This window comes from Cricetulus griseus, chromosome 4 (assembly GCF_003668045.3).
Source record: "Cricetulus griseus strain 17A/GY chromosome 4, alternate assembly CriGri-PICRH-1.0, whole genome shotgun sequence".
Classification (NCBI taxonomy): Eukaryota; Metazoa; Chordata; class Mammalia; order Rodentia; family Cricetidae; genus Cricetulus; species Cricetulus griseus.
The window spans coordinates 175809989-175830761 of NC_048597.1; the positions used below are offsets into that span (position 1 = coordinate 175809989).

The following is a 20773-nucleotide window of genomic DNA, read 5'->3' on the forward strand; positions in this document are numbered from 1 at the left end:
AAGGGGCAGAATGGAGGAAACTATCCCAAACAGACTCTCCAAGCAGGGCCACTAGAGGATAAAAGGATGGGGACTAGCAGTGGGGCAGCTGGGGTGTGGTCATGTCTGAGTATCTTGGTTTGAGGGTCTGACAATCAGGTAAGATGTCAGGTGGCTTCTCAGTCTCTTCAGAATGGAAGCCAGACTCTGGAGTAAGGACAGCACAATCTCTTCTCGTGCCTGAGACTCCAATTATGTGTGAACATTTGTGAAAGGAAGTCACCTGCTCTCTCCCAGAGGCACACTGTACCTCATCCCTCATTTCTCAATCCCTATCCATCACCATGCAACACAAATCTGTGGCTCCATGGTCTATAAAATGTGGCTGCTTATACTAAGAATGAAGCCCTGAAGAGGCCCTGAAGAAAGGAAACCAGTTCATACCGACATGTATGATCTTGTGCCTACAAAGGAGTTGGCCATGGAGTCAATTAGTTGCCCGCTGACCCCAAAATCACAGAGTTTGATTTCTCCACGGGAGTTTACTAGAATATTGGAAGGCTTGACATCTGTGAAGAGAAAACAGGAAATAAGAAAATTAACAAGGTGGTTTGAGAGGGGAAGGGTCGATGCTCTACAAACCACACCACATGTCCCATCACAGGCAGTCTATGACTTGCAAACTCCAAATGCAGTTGATAATAGATGTCTCTCTTTGAGGATGCAAACCTGACCATATGACTCACCAGAAGGGGTCAGTTACCATAAACAGGAGCAGGGCACGCGTGTTCTTCGGAGGCAGAGCCAGGCAGACCTTTGAGTTTGAGGCTACCCTGATCTACAAAGCCAGTTCAAGAACAGCCAGGGATACACAAAGAAACCCTGTCTCTATAGTCCAAAAGGAAAAGAAAAAAAAAAAAAGATTTTAAATTCTGTTACTTCAGAAACCCCCTACTAGCAAGACATAGTATATGACTACTGATAAGACTAAAAAGAATGGCTGTAAGATCCCCCTTCCTCGGCTTCCAGTACTGGGATCGCAGATGTGTGTCACCAAACAAAGCTGATTTACTCATTTTTTTTTCCTTCCTAAGTTTTTTAAGACAGGGTTTCTCTGTGTAGTCCTACAATATCTGCCCTATAATCTCTCTCTTAGTCCCTTCCCTAAGCCAGTTAGCCCGAATCATCTTCAACCTCACTTCATACCAGCTCCAGCAAGGTAGGGAGGGCGATCAGTTTGTCTCACCTTGTTAAAGCCCAAGCCAATACGAACCCCACAGAATGGGCATATCTACATTCACTGTAGATGTGCATCTGATACACAAAGCATACCATAGTGTGTATCTCTAAGGAGCCAGAAACCTCTCTGCAACTCTGCCTCCCACAGAGGCCCTCAGAGTTCAAGCACGAGGAGGAATCTTTTGTGTGTGTGTGTGGGTGGGGGTAAGTTCAAGACTGGGCTTCTCTATGTAGCTCTGGAAGCTATCCTGGAACTCTCTCTGTAGATCAGGCTGTCCTCGAACTCACTCCGCCTGCCTCTGCCTCCGGAGTGCTGGGATTAAAGGTGTGCGCCACCACCACTTGGCTCACTATAAGAAATCTTAAATGCATCAGGTTCTTCCCCCACTTCCAATGCAGATCTAAGGGGCTGGGGATTATTTGAGGTCACAGAGATGCCCTTTGTCTAGCATCCTACCACCTTCCTAGCTTCCACTTTCCTCAACAGTCTCTCACCTACTGGTCACTGAGCACCTGCCTCAAACAGACACCCTGCACTACCAGGGAAAGAACGGGAACTTGCTGCCAAGTTCCCAGTAATGTCAGCTCACATGCTACTGGTGTGAGGAGATAAGTTAATGAATAAGTGCATACATAATACTAGGTCGTCCATAGCCAGGTGACGGCAGAAAGGAACGCACTATGTGCAGGTGTGCGGACACACCCACAAGGATTACGACTGGAGAGCTACTTTAACAATAGGTGGGAGGCGAGAGGCTAGCTGTCCCTTCTCCAACAGCAGCTTACAAGAAGCTCTTCTTATAAGCAGAGACCTCATAAGAGGACAGACCTCATAGGTCACGTGTTCAGGATATGGGGCCAACCTAGGAAGATCAGGGGTGTGATGTGCCCATAGGGCCTGGTAGGGGTAGCACATACATAGGAGGCTTTCAACATGAGCCTTCTCCTCAATACCCCTCACACATCTCAGATGCTTCCCATGGCCTTTCTGATATGACCTGAAGCAAAAGAGGAACACTGGCTTGGAAACTGTCACCTACACTACATACATTCTTGAGCAAGTCCACTTGGTTTCTCTGACCAGGGCAGCTCACACCACAGCGTAGAGGCCTAATCCACATATGTACTACACATACACCATCTCCAGAGGTGGTTACCTTGACCTCCTAAGGTCATAGCATCCCCTCCTGGGTGGCTGCATTTGCTGGCATTGCTGCTTCTCTCCCTCCACACTGCAGTTGTTGCTCTCCAAGGCTGAGCTGACTCTAGCTGTCTTAGCATCTGATTGCTATTCACATGGCAAGCAGGCCTCTGCATTCAAGTTTACATAATCCTGCTCTCCCTTCTGAGCTCCAGCTTCAGCCTCCTAGATCCACCCCAGGCTGCAGAGATCACTGGAGATAATGAGAGTAGGATACTCTGAAGGGCTTTACCCTGTTTGGACCCTTCGGGACCCAAGAGCCAGTTATACAGCATGAAGCACCTCCCAGTGACCTAGAGTATGCTGCAGGAGTACCAACCAGAGCATGCCCCTCACCCTACCCCCACCCAATTAGTCCAGCTAATTCTTCCTTGACAGCACAAAGTCTGAAATGTCAAACAAGACCAGAATGAATTCTTTTCCTAATCTCCAGGGGTACCTTGATTTAGCTTCCCAAAGCTGAGAGACCCCCCCTCCGCCCCCTCCCCCGCCATACCCATCCTCTCCCTAGATTTCATCCCTCTACCCTGTACACATGGCAACTAGAACTCCTCCAGGACAACCCCTGTACAGACTGCTGTGGCTCCCATCTGCCTTGCAACCCAGCCCAAAGCTCCCTTTCCTAGCTTTGCAAACTTCCCAATGTTTCTTATACCTCCCATACCCTCCCTCTAATCCAGACTGGCCTGCCCCAGTGTAAGTCCTGCCTCCTTACCAACTTTTTGCTGTTTCCTGCATCTGAAATATCCTTTCTACTCACCCTCTGGTGTCTACATCTGGTATCTACTACCTCTTAGTGCCCTCCCCAAGGTGAGAGTTTTATCTGAGCTTCTTCCTACACTGTCCCAGCAGATGCCTGAAAGGTGAGTCACATCAAAGGCCCATGGTATTGTAATTTTTAAAAAGTGGAGCCAGAGAGAAAGACACCATGCAATAGAGTTAAGTGGAGGAGTTTTTTATTAGGGAAAAGGATGATAAAAAGGGAAGGGGAAAGACTGGTCTCCAGGCACAGGAGCACCTGAAGAGAGGAAAGAGGATGGGGGGGAGGGAGAGGCGGGTAGGCAGGGACCTTTTAAAAGGGAACACAGTGAATGTGCACAGGTGGTGCTCTTAGTGGCTGCAGCTGAGGGCGAATCCTGTCGGAACCCCAAGGGCAGGCCAGTACAGATGTCTGAATACTAACAAATGGCTTATTCAAACCTCCAGTTCTCTCCCAACCTTTCAAGATCAGGAGTTGCTAAGCCAAGCAGCATTCTGTGTTAAGTACCCACTGGGCTCCCAAGTTGCTAGGAAACCCACAGGATTACTGAATGATGCTCCCTTTCCTGCCCTACTAGTATATTCTCTTTAGCAACAGTGAATCTCTTCTTGGAAAAAACAGCAAAGAGTAGGGCAGTGGAAGAATGATATCTCACAGCACTTTCGAGGCCTGGGTTCCATCACCAGCACCAAAAAGGAAAACAAAATAACAACAAAAGAAGTTTTATATAAAACTAAGTGGATAGCAGGGTGGTGGTGGCTCACACCTTTAGTCCCAGCACTCAGGAGGCAGATGCAGGCAGATCTCTGTGAGTTCGAGACCAGCGTGGTCTACAAGAGCTAGTTCCAGGATAGCCTACAAAACCAAAAGAGAAACCATGTCTCAAAACACACACACACACACACACACACACAAAAAAAAAAAAAAAAAAAAAAAAACAAACCAAGTGAATAAAATATTCTTTTCTGCCACCAAAATAGCCACTGTTTGGCTGGGTGATGATAGCACAAGCCTTTAAACTCAAATCTTGGGAAGCAGAGGCAGGCGGATCTCAGTGAGTTAGAGGCCAGCCTGGTCCACAGAGCAAATTCCAGTACAGGCTCCAAAGCCACAGAGAAATCCTGTGTGGAAAAACAACAAACATACAAACCCACTGTTCAAAGATCCCTAAATTTTCAATTTTGACTTCTGGATATTTCCTACCTGCTAAAACAAGGGATCTGCATAAAATGCTCTGAGGGCTGTTATTTATGCTACAAACATAGGATTACTGCACTAAGGAATCAGCAAAAGGGCAGCCTTTGTCCTTAAGGCTGTGATCCCCAGAGGGACACTATACATAGGTATGACCATGAAAACAGACAGAATTGTGCCTCAGTTCTCTGAATGAGCTGGACTGGTGCCACCCACCGACAGCTGCTGCTTAGCTGCCAAGGCTAGCAAGCAGTTGAAAGAGGCAGGGCAGCCCTCCAGGGGATTCCTCTACGGTGGGTCCCTCATGTTTCTTAGGTTAAGCTGCATTCCCTATGATGAAACTTAATGGGTAGGCATGGAGGAAAAGAAGGGCAGGAGACAGGTGTGGGGGTGGGAGTCCAAGAGAATCAGAGGAGGGATGAGGGGGGAAGAATAAGAGCCCTGCAGAGAAGCAAGCAGTGACAGGACCATCTGTGGCAAGGCTGGGAACTTAGGCAGTAAGAGCTGAAGTTTGTTTTAAAAGCAAATGAGCTATTGTTAATTGCCATTATTTACTTTGTTTTTAAAGACAGGGTCTCATGAATCCAGGCTGGCTCCACACTAGCTATGTAGATTTGGATGATCTTGAAGTTTTTATCCTCTTACCACCAACTCCCAAGTGCTGGGATTAAGAATATGGGCCACCACACCAAGATAAACCTAGGACTTCATGCATCTAGGCGCAAACAGTACCAACTGAGCTACATCGCCAATTCCTAATGAGATTTTCTTAAATAGTAACTTTAGGTTTCAAATGACCTGACCCTTCCCAGCATACTTAGCAGAACACTAAGAGCCCTCTAAACAAATTCACAGGCAAACGGACAGAACTAGAAAAAAACATCCTGAATGAGGAAACCCAAAACCAGAAAGACAAAATTTAGTATGTACTCATTCATAAGTGGATACTAGACATAAAGCAAAAGATACCTGGCCTACAATCCACAGCCCCAGAGAAGGTAGAACCCTCTTCCAGAAACAGAGGTAAGCAGACGCAGAAATCCACAACTAACCAATGGGCCAAGCTCCTAGAGTACAACTGAAATGAGGGAGGAGAGATAATATGAACAAAGGAGTCAAGACCATGATGGTGAAACCCATAGAATCAGCTGACCCAAGCTAGTGAGAGATCACTGACTCAGGTCTGACAAATGGGGAACCTGCATAAGATGGAACTAGAGTCCCTTAATATAGGTGACAATGGTGCTTCTGGGACAATATATGAGGTCACTGGCAGTGGGTCCAAGACCTAACACTAATTCACAAACTAACTTAGTGGAGCCCATTCTATATGGAGAGATACCTTGCCCAGCCTAGACATAAGGGTGTGCGGGTGAAGAGGTGCCTTGGTCCTCAATGAGATGATGGGACAGACTTAGTAGACTTCCTAGGGGAGGCCTTACCTTCTCTGAAGAGCAGATGGGGGGTGGGTAATGGGAGGAGAGAAAGAGGAAACTGGGATTGGAATGTAAAAATTAATTTAAAAAAAGGGCGGGGAGACCTCCATAAGATGGAGAAATAGAAGAAGCTAACTCAAATGACTCTATTCACAACCTTCATGGAGTTATCTCTTGCTACCCATGACCTCAGAGAACTAAGCAACAAAGGGGAAAAGAAAAAAAAAAAAAAAAACCTCCAAGAATTCCAAAGCCTTCAATTAGTCATTACTTGCAAATGTAATCCTTTTCTCACTTGAACTTTTTCCCCCAGAGTGCTGATAAAAGGTTCCAGCTTCCCCACCATGTTCCACTTCCCAAGAAAAATGGATGTAGCTGGGGCAGCTGAGGACAGCTGGGGCAGGCTGAGAGTCTGGGCAAGCCAACAGACCCAAGCTGAAGGTCCAGGCCTGTTGAACATTCCCTTTGCTACTCACAGTAGCATTGTGAGGGTACTAGGAACTTTGAGCAGATAAAGCCATGGCTCTGTTGTAACAGTAGGGCAACGTGAGAGCAAAGGTTGGGTTTGAACTCCAGACTCCTGATGGTATACCGTCGCCAAACTGGAGAGCCAGGGCCCTGACTACAGTGCTCGCACAAACCACAAGAGTCATGCCTTGAGGCTTGGCAAAGATATTCGAAAGCTGTAGTTGGCTGTGGCAATAAGCCTTTCTGGGAATGGATATGACTTGGGGATGGCTGAAATCCTGGAAATCCAGGTGTGAGAGAACCCTACCTACTCTAGTCTCCCAACGCTGCTGCTTCCTCAGCTCTAGCCCATTTGCTTCTTCCAGAGTCTAACTGAAAGAAGCCTTCAAGGTGTCTCCACTTCTGGTTACCACTGAGTTCAAGCAGCAAGCAGTCACAGAGTCCTAACCAGCAGCTATTTTTATCCCCTCCACTTTCAAGATTTTACAGCCACACCCAGCAACCAAACTGAAAGGATTTTTTTTTTTCTCTCTCCCATCCAAGACACAATAGGTTTTTAAATGCTTTCCTATGCTCCCTCCCTGGGCCCTCTCACCAACTCACTGTTCACCCAGCCTGACAGTAATAGGCACACAAATCTTGTCAATGACACATGTTAGAGTCCAGGGTTCCATTTTTATAGCACATGTCATTTTGAGCACTAGTACAGATTTTGGAAACATAAAAGCAAAGCAAGACGTATAGGGGTCACACATAGACAGCATAGTAAGTGGAGTCCAGGAAGGACAGAAAAAGAGATCAGCAAGGGAAATCCTTCCAACTCTGGGTCCTTGCTTTCTCATTTCTATGATGCTATAGCAACATCTGGCACAGCCATGGAAACTGAAGCTTCCTTGCCAAAAATAAAAAAGTAATCTTCCCATCAAAACAGCTTCACTGGGGTTAGGGAGGTATACAAGCACAAGGACCTATGTTTGATCCCCAACATCTATGTAAACAGCGGAGCACAGTAGGACTCACTTGTAGTATCAGTGTTTCAGAGGCAGAGATAGAAGGATCCCTGGGGTTCACTGTTCAGCCAGGCTAGCCAAAACAGTGAGCTCCAAGTCCATTGAGAGACTTTGTCTCAAAACAATAAAGCAGAGAGCAATTGACGAAGACATACTGTGTCAACTTCTGATCTACACACACAAACACACCAACATGCACACACCCACATGTACACACCCACACAAAAGAAGAACCCTCCTTAGTTATGTTTCTACTGCCGTGAAACAACGCTATGACCAAAAGCAACTCTCAGGTCTATCACCAAAGGAAGTCAGAACCTGGAGGAAGAAACTGAAACAGAAGCCACACTTTGCTTACTGACTTGCTCCATATGGTTTGTTCAACCTGCTTTCTTATACCACTAGGATCACCAGTCCAGGGGTGGTACCATCCATAGTGGGCTGGGCCCTCCTACATCTAATACTAATCAAGAAAACAAGACTTGCCTAAAGGTCCATCTTACAGAGGAATTTTCAACTGATATTTCCTCGTTCCAGATAACCCTAGCTTATCTCAAAGCACAGTCACTTCCCCACACCCAAAATATAAGACAAACAAAAAAACAACCAGAACACCTACATTAAGTGCTATTTGTGTTATAATAGAAGAAAAGCAGGCTTGCTGCCTATCTCAAAGCCAATCAGCTCCCTGTTGACAGGAACAGAATTTACTACCTTGTACACTAATCATACATTATTTAAGAAGGAAAATTAGCTAAAACCTTGTTTTGACCTCCTCAGACTAACATGCTCAATAGGAGGAGGAGAAAAATAAAAGGTATAAGGTGACAGACCTATGGAAATCTGTTTGCCTTAACTGGAAAAGGGGGACAAGGACTAGTGATCTCACTATGTGGACCAGGCACCACCAAACTCAGGAATCATAGAAAAGTCCAGACAAAATGTCAAGAGGCTACTCACCAACCCTTCTTAGTCTGGTGAAGATCAGGTACTTAAAAGAACATAGGAGAGACTGATAAGTTATGGACAGAATTCAGTCCTTGTTTAGTGACTAGCAACCATGTACTCATCCCCAGCTTCAGCCGCAGTTCACTTGCTGTCAAATATGCTCCATCTAAAATCCTAGCCTTTTCTTAACAGGATAAAAGGGAGTCCACCATCTCAATACAAATTCCAACCCTTTTACATCAATTCTTCCATCAATCTTTGATCTGATTTTTCCTGTAGTCTTGTTTGTCCAACTCGGACCAGAACCTGTGAGGCCAGGAACTACCTTCTCATAATAGTCCAGAACTTTATGTTCAATGTTTGGTTTTTGTGGGGGTAGGGGTTTATTTGGAGGGAAGGGAGACAAAATCCCACTTTTTAGCCCTGGTTGGCCTGGAATTTGCCATGTAAACCAGGCTGGCCTTGAACTCACGGAAAGATCTACATGTTTCTGACTCCCAAATGCATACACCACCACACCCTGCTCAATGAACTTTTATTAAATGCCTTTACCTTGACAATCATTGGCCAAAGTTTTATCTGATCCTAGGCTGTCCGAAGATATAGAGGATGTGAGACTTGAGAAATTGCTGACAATTTTGCTGAGATCATTCGAGGAGCCAATGGTAGAGTTGGAAGCAACCTCCGATGAAGTTTTTTTGTTTTTGTTTTTGGTATTTTGAGACAGGGTTTCTCTGTGTAGCTTTGGAGCCTATCCTGGCACTCGCTCTGGAGACCAGGCTGGCCCCGAACTCACAGAGATCCACCTCCCAAGTGCTGGGATTAAAGTCATATGCCACCAACGCCTGACCCTCCATGAAGTTTTACCTGCAGCCAGGAAGCTAAAGGGAAAGACATGGTTTTGAAGCCATTTGATGGACAGCAGCTCCCAGGAGATTCAGTGCTGCAGCCACTATCTAGTGATAGGCACTGTGTGGGGCCGGTCAGCACTTACCTCCTGCAAGAGAACTTGAAATCAGCTGTCTCCAGGAAGAAGAAAATCCCACAACAGCTATCTGTAATTAACATGGATCCCAGCCTCAAGCTGAGAATGACTAGTGTTGTTCCTCCATGGTGTCAAGCCTTATGAGCTGCTTTCCATCTTCTTTTGGCGGTCATTAATGAGACCACCTCTAGAGTGATAACCAGGTAATGAGACTTGCAGATCAAACCAGTGTCTGTGGGGATGGGATCCTCTCAGGATGTTATCTTTAAGAGACTGGCAGTCCTGTCCCAGGGTTCTTACCAGGACATTACTCTCCAGGACTAGCAAGTTCAGCCACAAGTCCTCTCTTAATGTGACACTGCCTCCAATAGGGCCAAGAGCAAATCCTCCTGACACCACCCCTCCCTGCCAGTACCTGCCCTCTGTTCCCCAGGGACTCTCAGAAAACTTATCATCTCTCTTTTCCATCTCCCCTCCTGCCCCTTCACAGTGTTACCACCTCACTAACTCACATTGAGTCACTGGGCTATGTTAACTCCTGAAGAACTGCCCTCCCTTATCCAGATAGCCTTAACCACAGCACCTGAGTCCTTATTCTTAGAGACCAGGCCTACACACTGTACAGGAACCTTCCACTACTTCCTGGAGCCAAAATAAGCTCCAGTGCCAGGACAATCAGGAAAGCCCCTTCCCAATACTGGAACCACTTTTTACTTCAGTTCCTGACCCTGACATGTTCTAGAAAACTTATTTCTAGTATGAAATAAGTTTCTGTGTGCCTGTTTCTCGTTCTACCTGGAAAGTCTTTCCAGGCCACAATCGCATGTACACTTTGACCTCAGCTTTACAGCTACCTCAAATACCTCCCCATCCATGGCTCTTCCCAAGTAGGAAACACTCTCCCTCTTCCAATATCTGGTCCTGCAGGGATCTTGAGAAACTGAGATATGAAATCATATTCAGCCATAATCCATCCTGTGGGATTAACCCACAGGATAGTTCCAGAGAGAATAAGACTCACATTTCTATCAAAGGAACCAACCCACTGGATTCCAGATAAAATCCCTCCATCTGCAAGGAACAGGTCCCTCTCCCTATATTCCACTGTCCTCTTGAAGCTCCTGCCCATATAGCTGAAACAAGGAGGAAGGACAGCCTCCTAGAACTCAAGGAGCAAGCAGGAAAAGCGCCTCTGTACACAAAGACAAGAAGATAGTCTCAGGACAGATGCCTGGGTACATTCTCATTCCAGGTGGTTTGGGTAGGCAGAGGCTACCCCAACTTTCTGTGTGAAAAACTCTGACAGTAAGGACAGTGCCCAACAAGGGACAAAAGTCATCTAGAAACACAGCGTATAAGATAAGACAAAACCAGACCTGAGCCACTTCCAATTTGGCTATATGGATAGACGTGTCTGAAGAGACAGAAGTTTAGAGCCTGAAATCCTGACTGTTGCTAAGGACTTTTTGTTGCAAGGTGTTGCTGGCATCCCTGTGATTTTTCTGGAGAATATTGGCACCCATAGGGGACTAGGAACTGAAAATGAAGGCTCTGAAGACCCCACTTTCACATAACTTGACTAGCCAAGGCATTCAGAACCTCTTTAGAATGCATGTCAATAGGGCATCGGCCAAGGACATACCACCACTGCTTACACTCAGCTCTGTGTCTCCTTAAAAACTTATACTGGGGTATGATTGCACACACTTAATCTCAGGGCTCTGGAGGCAGAGGCAGGCAGATCTCTGTTGAGTTTGAGCCCAGCCTGATCTATAGAGCTACTTCAGGGACAGCCAGGGCTACACAAAGAAACCCTGTCTTGAAAAAGCAAAAGGATTGGTCTGAAAAGAATTCTTTTCAGAGCTCAAGGGTAAGAAAACTACTCTCCCACCTATGCCATCTTTCTATTCATAATAGAAAGCTGTCATTCTTCAAGAACTTACAGAGATAAGCTAAAAACCAAGGTTTGTACTTAGATTCTTCTTAACTTGGTTTAGGACTCTTTTTTAGTGAAGGACTAGGAAGTAAATATTTTAGGATTTGAGTAATTTCTTTCACAAGTAAATGTTCAAAAATGCCAATCTAACCACAAAGCAGTCACAGACAACACTCAAGCAATTAAGTTTGGCTGTGTTCCAACACACCTTTATTTATGGACACTGAGTTTTATGTTTGGTTGAGGCAGGGTTTCTCCCTGTAGTCCTAGCTGTCCTGAAGTTCACTATATAGACCAGGCTGCCCTGCTCAGAGCTCTACTTGCCCGCCTCCCTTAAGGTAGGATTAAAGGCATGTGCCGTCATGCCTGGTCATGGACATTAAAATTTGAATTATACGTAATTGTCACATATCACAAAGTTTTTGAAAACCATCCTTAGCTTGCAGGCCATACAAAATTAGAGAGAGCAGACACAATGTGATCTATAAACCATCTGCTCATTACTGCTGAAACAATTCACTATTGTTTTAATACTCTGTTAGGAATGATTGAGTTGTTTGTATTTTTGACTCAAGGCTTAGAAAAGTTTTGTTCTGTTAGAACTTCTACCTCACTCCTGCAGCTCTTTCACAGTTTGAGAAGCCACATTCCTGTCTCTCCAAACCCTGCCCACTCAGGGAATTTCCAACAAACAGAAGGCACAAAAAGGCCAGTTCTGCAGTTCCTCCCCTGAAGTTGCCAGCAGCCAAGTCACCACCTAAAGTGTTCAGCTTTTGCCCACACTTGGGCATAAATCCAGCTTGTGGCAGACATATCATCACCCCTCACCTTCAAGCTGTATAATCTCCCTGCTTTAGTTCGGGTGTGTGGCTTCTCTGGCCTTGATCTCTGGAACTGGAGAACCTGCTCAGGAGTTGCTTTGTTCAAATAAACCTATTGTCATACTTTTTCAATTTGACTTGCTCTGGCTTATTCCATCAGAAGAGAAACCTATTATAATGCACAGAAAACCTATGCATTTTGTTATGGAAAACCTTTTACTTCCTTTTTGTCTTAAATACTGGGAACTGAACGCAGCCTTATGCATGCTAAGAACATGCTCTATTACTGTGTTATATACCCTTACTTTTTATTTGCTTTCTTTCAATATCCATTCCTTCTCCTTGACTCCTACTAACAAATTCCATCCTTGTCACTAGAATCTGCTCCTTCTGAAATACCAAATAGTTTTGCTTGGGTGTCAACCATGAGTCCCCATCTATGCAACCAACAGTGAGCATGTAACCCAGAGTGGTCCACCACAGTATGTTAATGCCCTGGTACAAACACTGGTTCAGGTGAGAGCAGAACTTCAGCAGAGCCAAACACTGATGCAGACTGGGGAGAGTAGGTGAAACTTTATCTGGGGTGGAGTACATCCTGGACCTAATTAATATGTAACTGGCTAGTAGGGTCCATGCTGCCGTCACTAAAGGGAAATCTGCCTGGCCAGGCAGTGTTGGTGAACGCCTTTAATCCCAGGACTGAAAAAAAAAAAATCCCAGGACTAAGGAGGCAGAGGCAGGTGGATCTGGTTAGTCTGGTCTACAAAGCAAGTTCCAGGACAGCCAGAGCTATTACATAGATAAACCCTGTCTTGAAAACAACAAACAAACAAAAAACAGACAGAATCTGCCTAAAAAGAAAGCCATTCACAAAGGAAGAAGACCAGGTTGACCAGAGAATCCTGAAGCTCTAATTTCAATACCATTTGCCTCACTATCTTCAGATTTGCTAGTGACTCAAGTCAACACATTCCATCCTCTGAGTAAGTAATCTCAAATCTAACACAATCCTGACTATTAAATTACATCACATCAGATTCTACTAAAAAAGTTGGTAAAGTAGTGACTCATGGATAAAAATACTAGTTATGTTCCACCATATCCCAGAGCCCTTTACAGATCCTCTTTTTCTCCTGGCAGACACAATGTATCTATGAACCTTTTCTATGGGCTCCACATTGACTCATCCAGTACACTGCACTTGGCAGGTATTCTATAAATATTTTATTAATATTAATTACTTGTCTAAGAAAAAGGAAGAGACTTGAGAGGAGGAAGTAGTTAACATGGAGGGGCCTAGTCATGCCCCTGTACATGACTATCACTGGAATGTCACCAAAGAGGTCAGAGAGGGTCACAGACTTCCTGCCCGATGACTGAACAGCAGCTCACAAACTACATGTACGAGGCTGAGCCACACAAACTGCTCTTCCCATTGGGTATCCAAGGGAAATAGAATACAATGGTCAGTACAGCATCAGAGCATACCCCAGAGGACCAGTTCACCATGTGGAATCCATAACTTGGCCAAAATGTGAGCACTGATTACCTGGGAACATCAGCCATACTCATGCCATCCAGAAAGTATGTTCCATGAAAGCAGAGACAAATCATTAGGAATGAGAACCTGCTTATCTCTTAAATTCCCATTTGGTGTGGATCCTCTGGACAAAAAAGAAAGATAGTGAGAAGGCTGGGGAGATGGCTTACAGATTAAGAGCATTGACTGCTCTTCCAAAGACCTGAGTTCAATTCCCAGCAACCACATGGTGCCCCAGACAGAACACTGCATACATAATAAATAGACAGATACATCTGAGAGAGAGGGGTTGGGGGGGAGGACGGAGGAAGGGAGGGAGGGAGCTGCCTGAACAGACAAGACAAAGATTCTCACTAGGACCAGAGCCTACACATCCAGTAGAAGGTATCTATCCAAACAATACCTGAGAGCAGGGGTCATATTTCACTACTTCTCATTTGCAAAGGAATTTTTAAGTGAAAGCATGATTATCTGTATCTTGCTAACATGTTCTTTTTTTGTAACTCTGGCTGACCTGGACATCACTATGTAGATCATGTTGGCCTAGATAGAACTAAGATCCACGTGACTTTGCCTCCTAAGTGATGGGATTAAAGGCATGCATATTATGCCTGTTTACTAATATATTCTACAGGATTTTGTATGTATTTCTTGGCTGTCCTAGAACTTACTCTGTAGATCAGGCTGGCTTTGAACTCAGAGATCCACCTATCTTTGCCTCCCAAGTATTTCAATTAAAGGTGTTTGCCAACACTGCCCAGCTACTAACATTTTTTGGGGGGTGGGGGGTGTTTGAGACAGGGTTTCTCTGTGTAGCTTTGGAGCCTATCCTGGCACTTGCTCTGGAGACCAGGCCGGCATGGAACTCACAGAGCTCTGCCTGCCTCTGCCTACCGAGTGCTGGTGCTGGGGATTAAAGGTGTGCGCCACCAACGCCCGCTACTAACATATTTTTAAAGAGAGGTTTTTGGAGCTGTAATTGTAACTAGTGTAGTGAGTGCCAGTGAGATGCTCATGCCTATCACCCAAGCATTCAGGAGGCTAATGCAGGACGACTACCACAAATTCAAGGACTTCACAGTGAGTTTCCAGCAAATCTGTTCTACAATGTGAAAGCCTGTCTCACAAAACAAAATAAACAAAGAATGCACTTGGAAGGTAGAGGCAGGTTGATCTCTGTGTGTTTGAGGTCAGCCTATTAGTGAGTTCCAGAACAGCCAGGATACATAAAGACACCATCTCAAAAGCCAAACAAAACTAAACAAGCAACAGTAGCAACAACACCTGTACATAACAAACAAATAAAAAACATTAGTAAAGGGCTATTTTTTGCTGATATTTGTTTGTTTGTTTGTTTGTTTATAGAGGGGGGTTCGAGACAGGGTTTCTCCGTGTAGCTTTGGAGCTAATCCTGGAACCAGCTCTGTAGACCAGGGTCCTGAACTCACAGAGATCTGCCTGCCTCTGCCTCCCGAGTGCTGGGATTAAAGGTGTGAGCCACCACTGCCGGACCTGGTGGGTTTTTGTTGTTGTTGTTGTTGTTTGAGAAAGGGTCTCCCATACAGCTCTGGCTGTCCTTGAGCTCATATTCACCTGCCCCAGCCTCCCGAGAGCTGGGACTAAAGGAATGTGGCACCACACTCATCTTAGTAAAGGACTTTCGTTCCAAAACAAAATATACAAAAAAGATGTGACAACCTTCAGCTTTTCAGTGTAATTCAGAATAAAACATCTGGCAATGCTTTCTCACCTCTGTGCATAATCTTGTGCTTCTCCCGAAGATATGTCAGGCCTTTTATCACCTGGAGGAGAAAGTCAAAAGAAGGGAAACTGAAATGGCACTAGCTTAGAAAACACAATGGCTCTCACTAAACATCACTAACAACAACAAATCTGCTTACCAAACAGCCATGGCACATGTTCTATAAAGCATTACTGCAAGTTTAAATTAAGGATGGCAAAATATAAGTAACTTTTCAAAACACCCTATAAGAGATTCTTAAGAATTTTCTCAGGGGCTGGAGAGATGGCTCAGAGGTTAAGAGCACTGACTGCTCTTCCACAGGTCCTGAGTTCAATTCCCAGCAACCGCATGTTAGCTCTCAACTATCTGTAATGAGATCTGGCGCCCTCTTCTGGCCTGCAGGTATTCATGCAGACAGAACACTGTATACATAATAGATCTTAAAAAAAAAAAAAGAATTTTCTCAGATACCTTATCCTGTTTTTCAGACACAGGCTTTAACAAAAGAGTTGGGGCTTGGGGTTTAGCCCACACTTCAATCCTGTATAAAACTGGATGTGTTGGTAAATACCTGACATCCTAGCACTGGGGGAGCAGATAAGGCAGAAGTATCAGAAGTTCAAGGTCATCCTCCACAGAAAAATTTCCAGTGAGAAATATTTTTGAAATAAACTCCCTTCATTGACTTCTCTTCCTCCCTTACCTATTTCCTCTCAATTCATTACTTATTTTTTCTTTTCCCAACTCATTATTTCAGAAGAAAAACTTTTTACTATATACTCACAGCAATGCTAACTTTTCCTAAAATTTGCTCAGGAATTCTTCCAGCTTTCTTCAGAACTTGATCCAAGGACCCACCATCCTTGAGGACAAGAATACAGACCAGTTAGTGATAATGTTTCTACCATATCAACTATCAAACTTCAGAAGAAAGTGACTCTCATATGTAATATGCCTCCTTAACAGATTAGAGATAAACATCCTTCAGTTTGATCCAGCTATCAAAAAACTGAGGCTGGCTTCAAATTATGATCAAACAAAATCCTCTGAGCTTCTTTAAACAAATGACAGTGGTCATAAAAAAGGTGTGCTTTGCACTGACTGACAGCATGAGATAGTGTCAGCTGTGCAGGCTCTATAGTCAACCTGCCAAAAGTTTAAACACTAACTCTGCCACTTACTATTTACTGGACTCTAAACAGGTTCTGCAACTTGTAAAATGCTGTGAATAATTATGAGGCTACTAGCTGGGCATTGGTGGCCCACGCCTTTAATCCCAGCACCAGCACTCGGGAGGCAGAGGCAGGCGGATCTCTGTGAGTTCGAGGCCAGCCTGTCTCCAGAGCGAGTGCCAGGATGGGCTCCAAAGCTACACAGAGAAGCCCTGTCTTGGAAAAAAAAAGCTGTCTTTTGTCCTACATATGTGCTGTGGCATACATACATATACACACTAATAAGCTAAAAATTACAAATTTAAATGGGGTTTTCAGAGAGCTGGCTCAGCAGTTCAGAGCACTTGTTCTTGCAGAGGACCCTGGTTCAGCTCTCAGAACCCACATAGCAGTGGGTTACTTCCAGTTCCAAGGGATCCAATGTCCTCTTCTGACCTTCAAGGGCACCAGGAATACATGTGGTGCACACAAGTATATGCAGGCAAGCACTTGTACACATAAAATACAAATAAATAAATGCCCTTCAAGCCAGAAGAGAGCACTGAATCTTGGAAATGGAGTTAGGAATGGCTTAAGCTACCATTTGCGCTCTGGGAGCCAAACCTGGGTTTAGTGTGATGATACATTGTTTATGAAGATTGCCTGAAGTATCAGAATGCAAAGCCAGCCACACTATTTAGCCACAGAGATGAGCAGTGGTGGCACACACATTTAATCCCAGGACTCAGAAGACAGGCAGATGGATCCACTGAGTTACACGAAATTGATCCAGTCCTAAAGAGAAACAGCTCACACAAAGGTGATCTCAGCACTTGGGATCACATGCCTTTAATCCCAGGATTTGAGAGGTATAAAAGGAAGAAGTAAAGTCAGTCTTAGAGATTTATTCTCTAGCCACACTAAGGACAGGACAGTCCTTTCAGCCTGAGGCAGAAGTAAGAGCTAGTGACCGGCTGCTTTGCTTTTCTGATCTTCAGCTTGAGCCCCAATACCTATCTCTGGATTTTTATTATTTGTGTTATAGTTTAGAGCACTTAAAAGAACAGCAAGGGCCCTACATGTCTGAGCCCTATCTCCAGCTGCCAGTGTTAGTAGCTTTAGCACTATCATTTCAGTTCACTGACATCTGGTATTCTAACAAACCACTCAACAAAAATGAAAAGAAAAATGTCACAGGAGGCAATCATTCATTCTATAAATCCTACAAAGGATCATGGACTATGTGGTACATATAAAGATATAGAGATATAAAAAGAGCTAGCTCCTATCCTCAAAATTTTTAATTAATAAAACCAGAACTGTTTAAGTCAAATGCTATAGACACACTGAAGAAAGAGAAGCAATTCTGTCTCAATGCAGAAGACAATGTTATCACTGAAGTCATACTCAGGAGTCAGGTTTTTCTACCAAGCAAAGGAAAGAAATGAACAGGATATTTCAGCAAGATTGAAAGCCAAAGCCAGGCGGTGGTGGTGTACAACTTTAATCCCAGCACTTGGGAGGTAGAGGCAGGCTGATCTCTGTGAGTTTGAGGCCAGCCTGGTCTACAGAGCTAGTTCCAGGACAGTCTCCAAAGCTACAGAGAAACCCTGACTCGAGAAAAACAAACAAACAAACAAACAAAACAAACAAACAACAAAACAAAAAGATGCTGTATAGTTCATTTCATTTTGAGTCCATGAGTCAAGGCGGCACCTGGAAAACTTCTCAGTAAAAGTGTTCGCTATTCAAGCATGAAGGCCTGAGTTCAAATCCTCAGCATGCTTATAAAAAGCCAGGCATGGCCATGTTCACCTGTATTTCTCCTGGAATGCTTGGAAAGGATGTAGTTTACAACCTGGCGATCCCTTTCTATCTGTAGAGCCAGGCCTTACCTGTATTCTCCAGAATTTATGTGTTGTTTATCCAGACCCTCTCCCGGTAAGCATTAAGCAATTGCTTCTAAATCCATTAAACCCTTCCTTGTGAGAGATGTCACCTGTACTTTACAACAACCTAAGTGACTTCTATATTATCTTAAGGCCTGTCTCTAAAAAACAAAAACAAAGATGATGACATGTTTCTTACTCCATTTAGGCAAGGAATGGCACTACTTTCAAATGACCTTAACCATAGCATAGGATAGAGGGCAACCCAGCTAACTTAATACATACAATCTTCCCAAGGAGTTGGTAAGGAAAGTATTTCTATTTCACCTTGGGTTCATAAGAGATGCAAGGCTGATCAGAGTAGATTAGAAATGACCAGCTGTTGAGCCAGGCAGTGGTAATACACACCTTTAATCCCAACAGCTGGGAGGCAGAGGCAGGAGAATCTCTGTGAATTTGAGGGCAACCTAGTCTACATGGGTAGTTCCAGGACAGCTAGAGCTATTACAAAGAAACCCTGTCTCTGAAAAGAGGAAAGAAAAAGAAGGGAGGGACGGAGGGGAGGGGAGGGCCAGCTGTGGCCAAGTTCCCATCTAGAAAACCAACACTAGGCAGAAGTTAAGGAATTTGCTCCTGGTGTTTTAAGATGAGAACATCAGGAGGCAGGGGGGAGAGAGGAAGGAGGAAGGGAGGGAGAGACAGACAGATAAAGACAGACAGACACAGACAGACACAGACAGACAGACAGACACACACACACACACACACACACACACACACACACAGGAAAAAAACTACTAAAAAGAAGTAACATTGGGTCCTCCCTTTTATCCTCCAGAGTGACAAGCAGTGCTAGAGAGAGAAGAATGGGCTCAAACTAATCAGGATTACCCAGCCTCCTGCAACCAACCCTGCAGCACTCTAGTTCTGCTTCACTGTTGCCAAGAACTTGTGATCACTGACTACCACTGCTGACATGGTGCTTATTTTTAGAAGCCAATTATTAACTAAGTCAATGGTACTTTTGTGATGGCTTTTTACAGAGAGACAAATGCTTTATGAAAATAATAGCTTAAAAGCTTTTACTGCCTCAAAACCATCAATTCGAACTCCCTGCTCCCTGGTTGCTCAGCTACCAACTGAGCAGAAATCCTCCTCACTGCAGACAAGAGCAGTCTGTTCTGTCTGGTAAGGGAGCATCCTATCCCCTTGGTTCTCAAAATTCAGACTTATTTCTAAGGAAGGTGAGTCCCTGACTGAATGCTTCAGAAAAAGGATAGTGCATGCAGATGACACAAACTGACTTTAAAATGCATCTCAAAAAGCATTTTAGCAAAGAATAGATGGACAATGGTTGGTAAAGCAAATATGTGGCAAAATGCTAGCAGCAGAATTGAGGTGGTCATTACTATAAAGTCCTTCACCTTTCTCTATGCTTGGAAATTGTCTTAATCACTGTTGGAAATACATGTTAATGACATAGACTGCTAAACAGACTGTGAAAGTGGAGACCAAAAGCCTTTATAAGTTGAGATGTGACCACAGAGCAGAGTTCTTCATATGATCCAAGTGGCAGCAAGAAGCCAGTTTTTGCTGTAAGGGGCTCTGATGCAGAAGTACCTGTCAGAGACCAAGGAAGGATGACGAGAGTTCAGGGCTGACTCTTGTGGTTGCATGGACTTCCAGAAACAGCTGCTTGCTACAGAGTTCTGTCTAGATCCTTGGGCTGTTCTGAATTTTCCCCTAGTAAAAACACTGTTCTAGAAGTACAGCACAGTGGCACAGCCCTTACCCCAGCATGGACCAAACACTGAATTCTATCAACAGCACCACAAGGAGAAAAAAAATGACAAAACGAAATGAAAGAAAGAAAAGGTACTGTTCTTCCTTACAATGACTGATGGCCTTGTTGCTGCTTCCAAGGCTCTCTGCCTCCAAGCCCCAGTCCTAACCATGGCCCTTTAGATCATTATCAATATTTGAGGCTTAACCTTAGCCCCAGAAGCAGGCAAGTCCCTGGAGAGGAGCTCATCCAACAATTTCCCTGCTGAGAAGCAGAATCCCGCAAATATAGCACTTGTGCAGAGAGGACAGTATGAAACCAAAGGAAGCAGACCTGCTTAGCTCTGGCACTCATCTTTGTGATGTAAGCCCATTATGAAACCTCCAGGGCCTTACTCTCTCAACCTGCCAGCTGAAGGAATTGACAATCCATCCCACACGATGGGGGTGACAATATTAATAAATTACATAATGTGAAAAGGATTTGGTAAGTGACAAACAAGTTGAAAGCTAGTTGCTATTATAACTGGTCATACCACCACCCACCTTCCATTCATTTCTTTAGCTAGACCTAAGCGGACAAAAGGCTACTCTGGCCCTTCCTCGTTCTGGCTTATCAGTACCGCCCAACTTCTCTTCTTCCCTTTCTAGTTGTTAAGACATCTTAGGCCATTTAGACATCTATCT

General features: G+C 44.4%; 1 protein-coding gene across 1 annotated transcript in view; it reads right to left on the minus strand.

The window, feature by feature from the left end:
* Positions 1 to 20773, minus strand: part of Map2k1 (mitogen-activated protein kinase kinase 1) — a gene marked incomplete at its 5' end in the record, with an annotated part of 74789 nt that overhangs the window by 8259 nt on the left and 45757 nt on the right. The window contains 3 exon segments of the mRNA NM_001246827.1: positions 424 to 548; positions 15271 to 15322; positions 16049 to 16126. Of these exon segments, the coding sequence (NP_001233756.1) occupies positions 424 to 548; positions 15271 to 15322; positions 16049 to 16126 (255 nt within the window).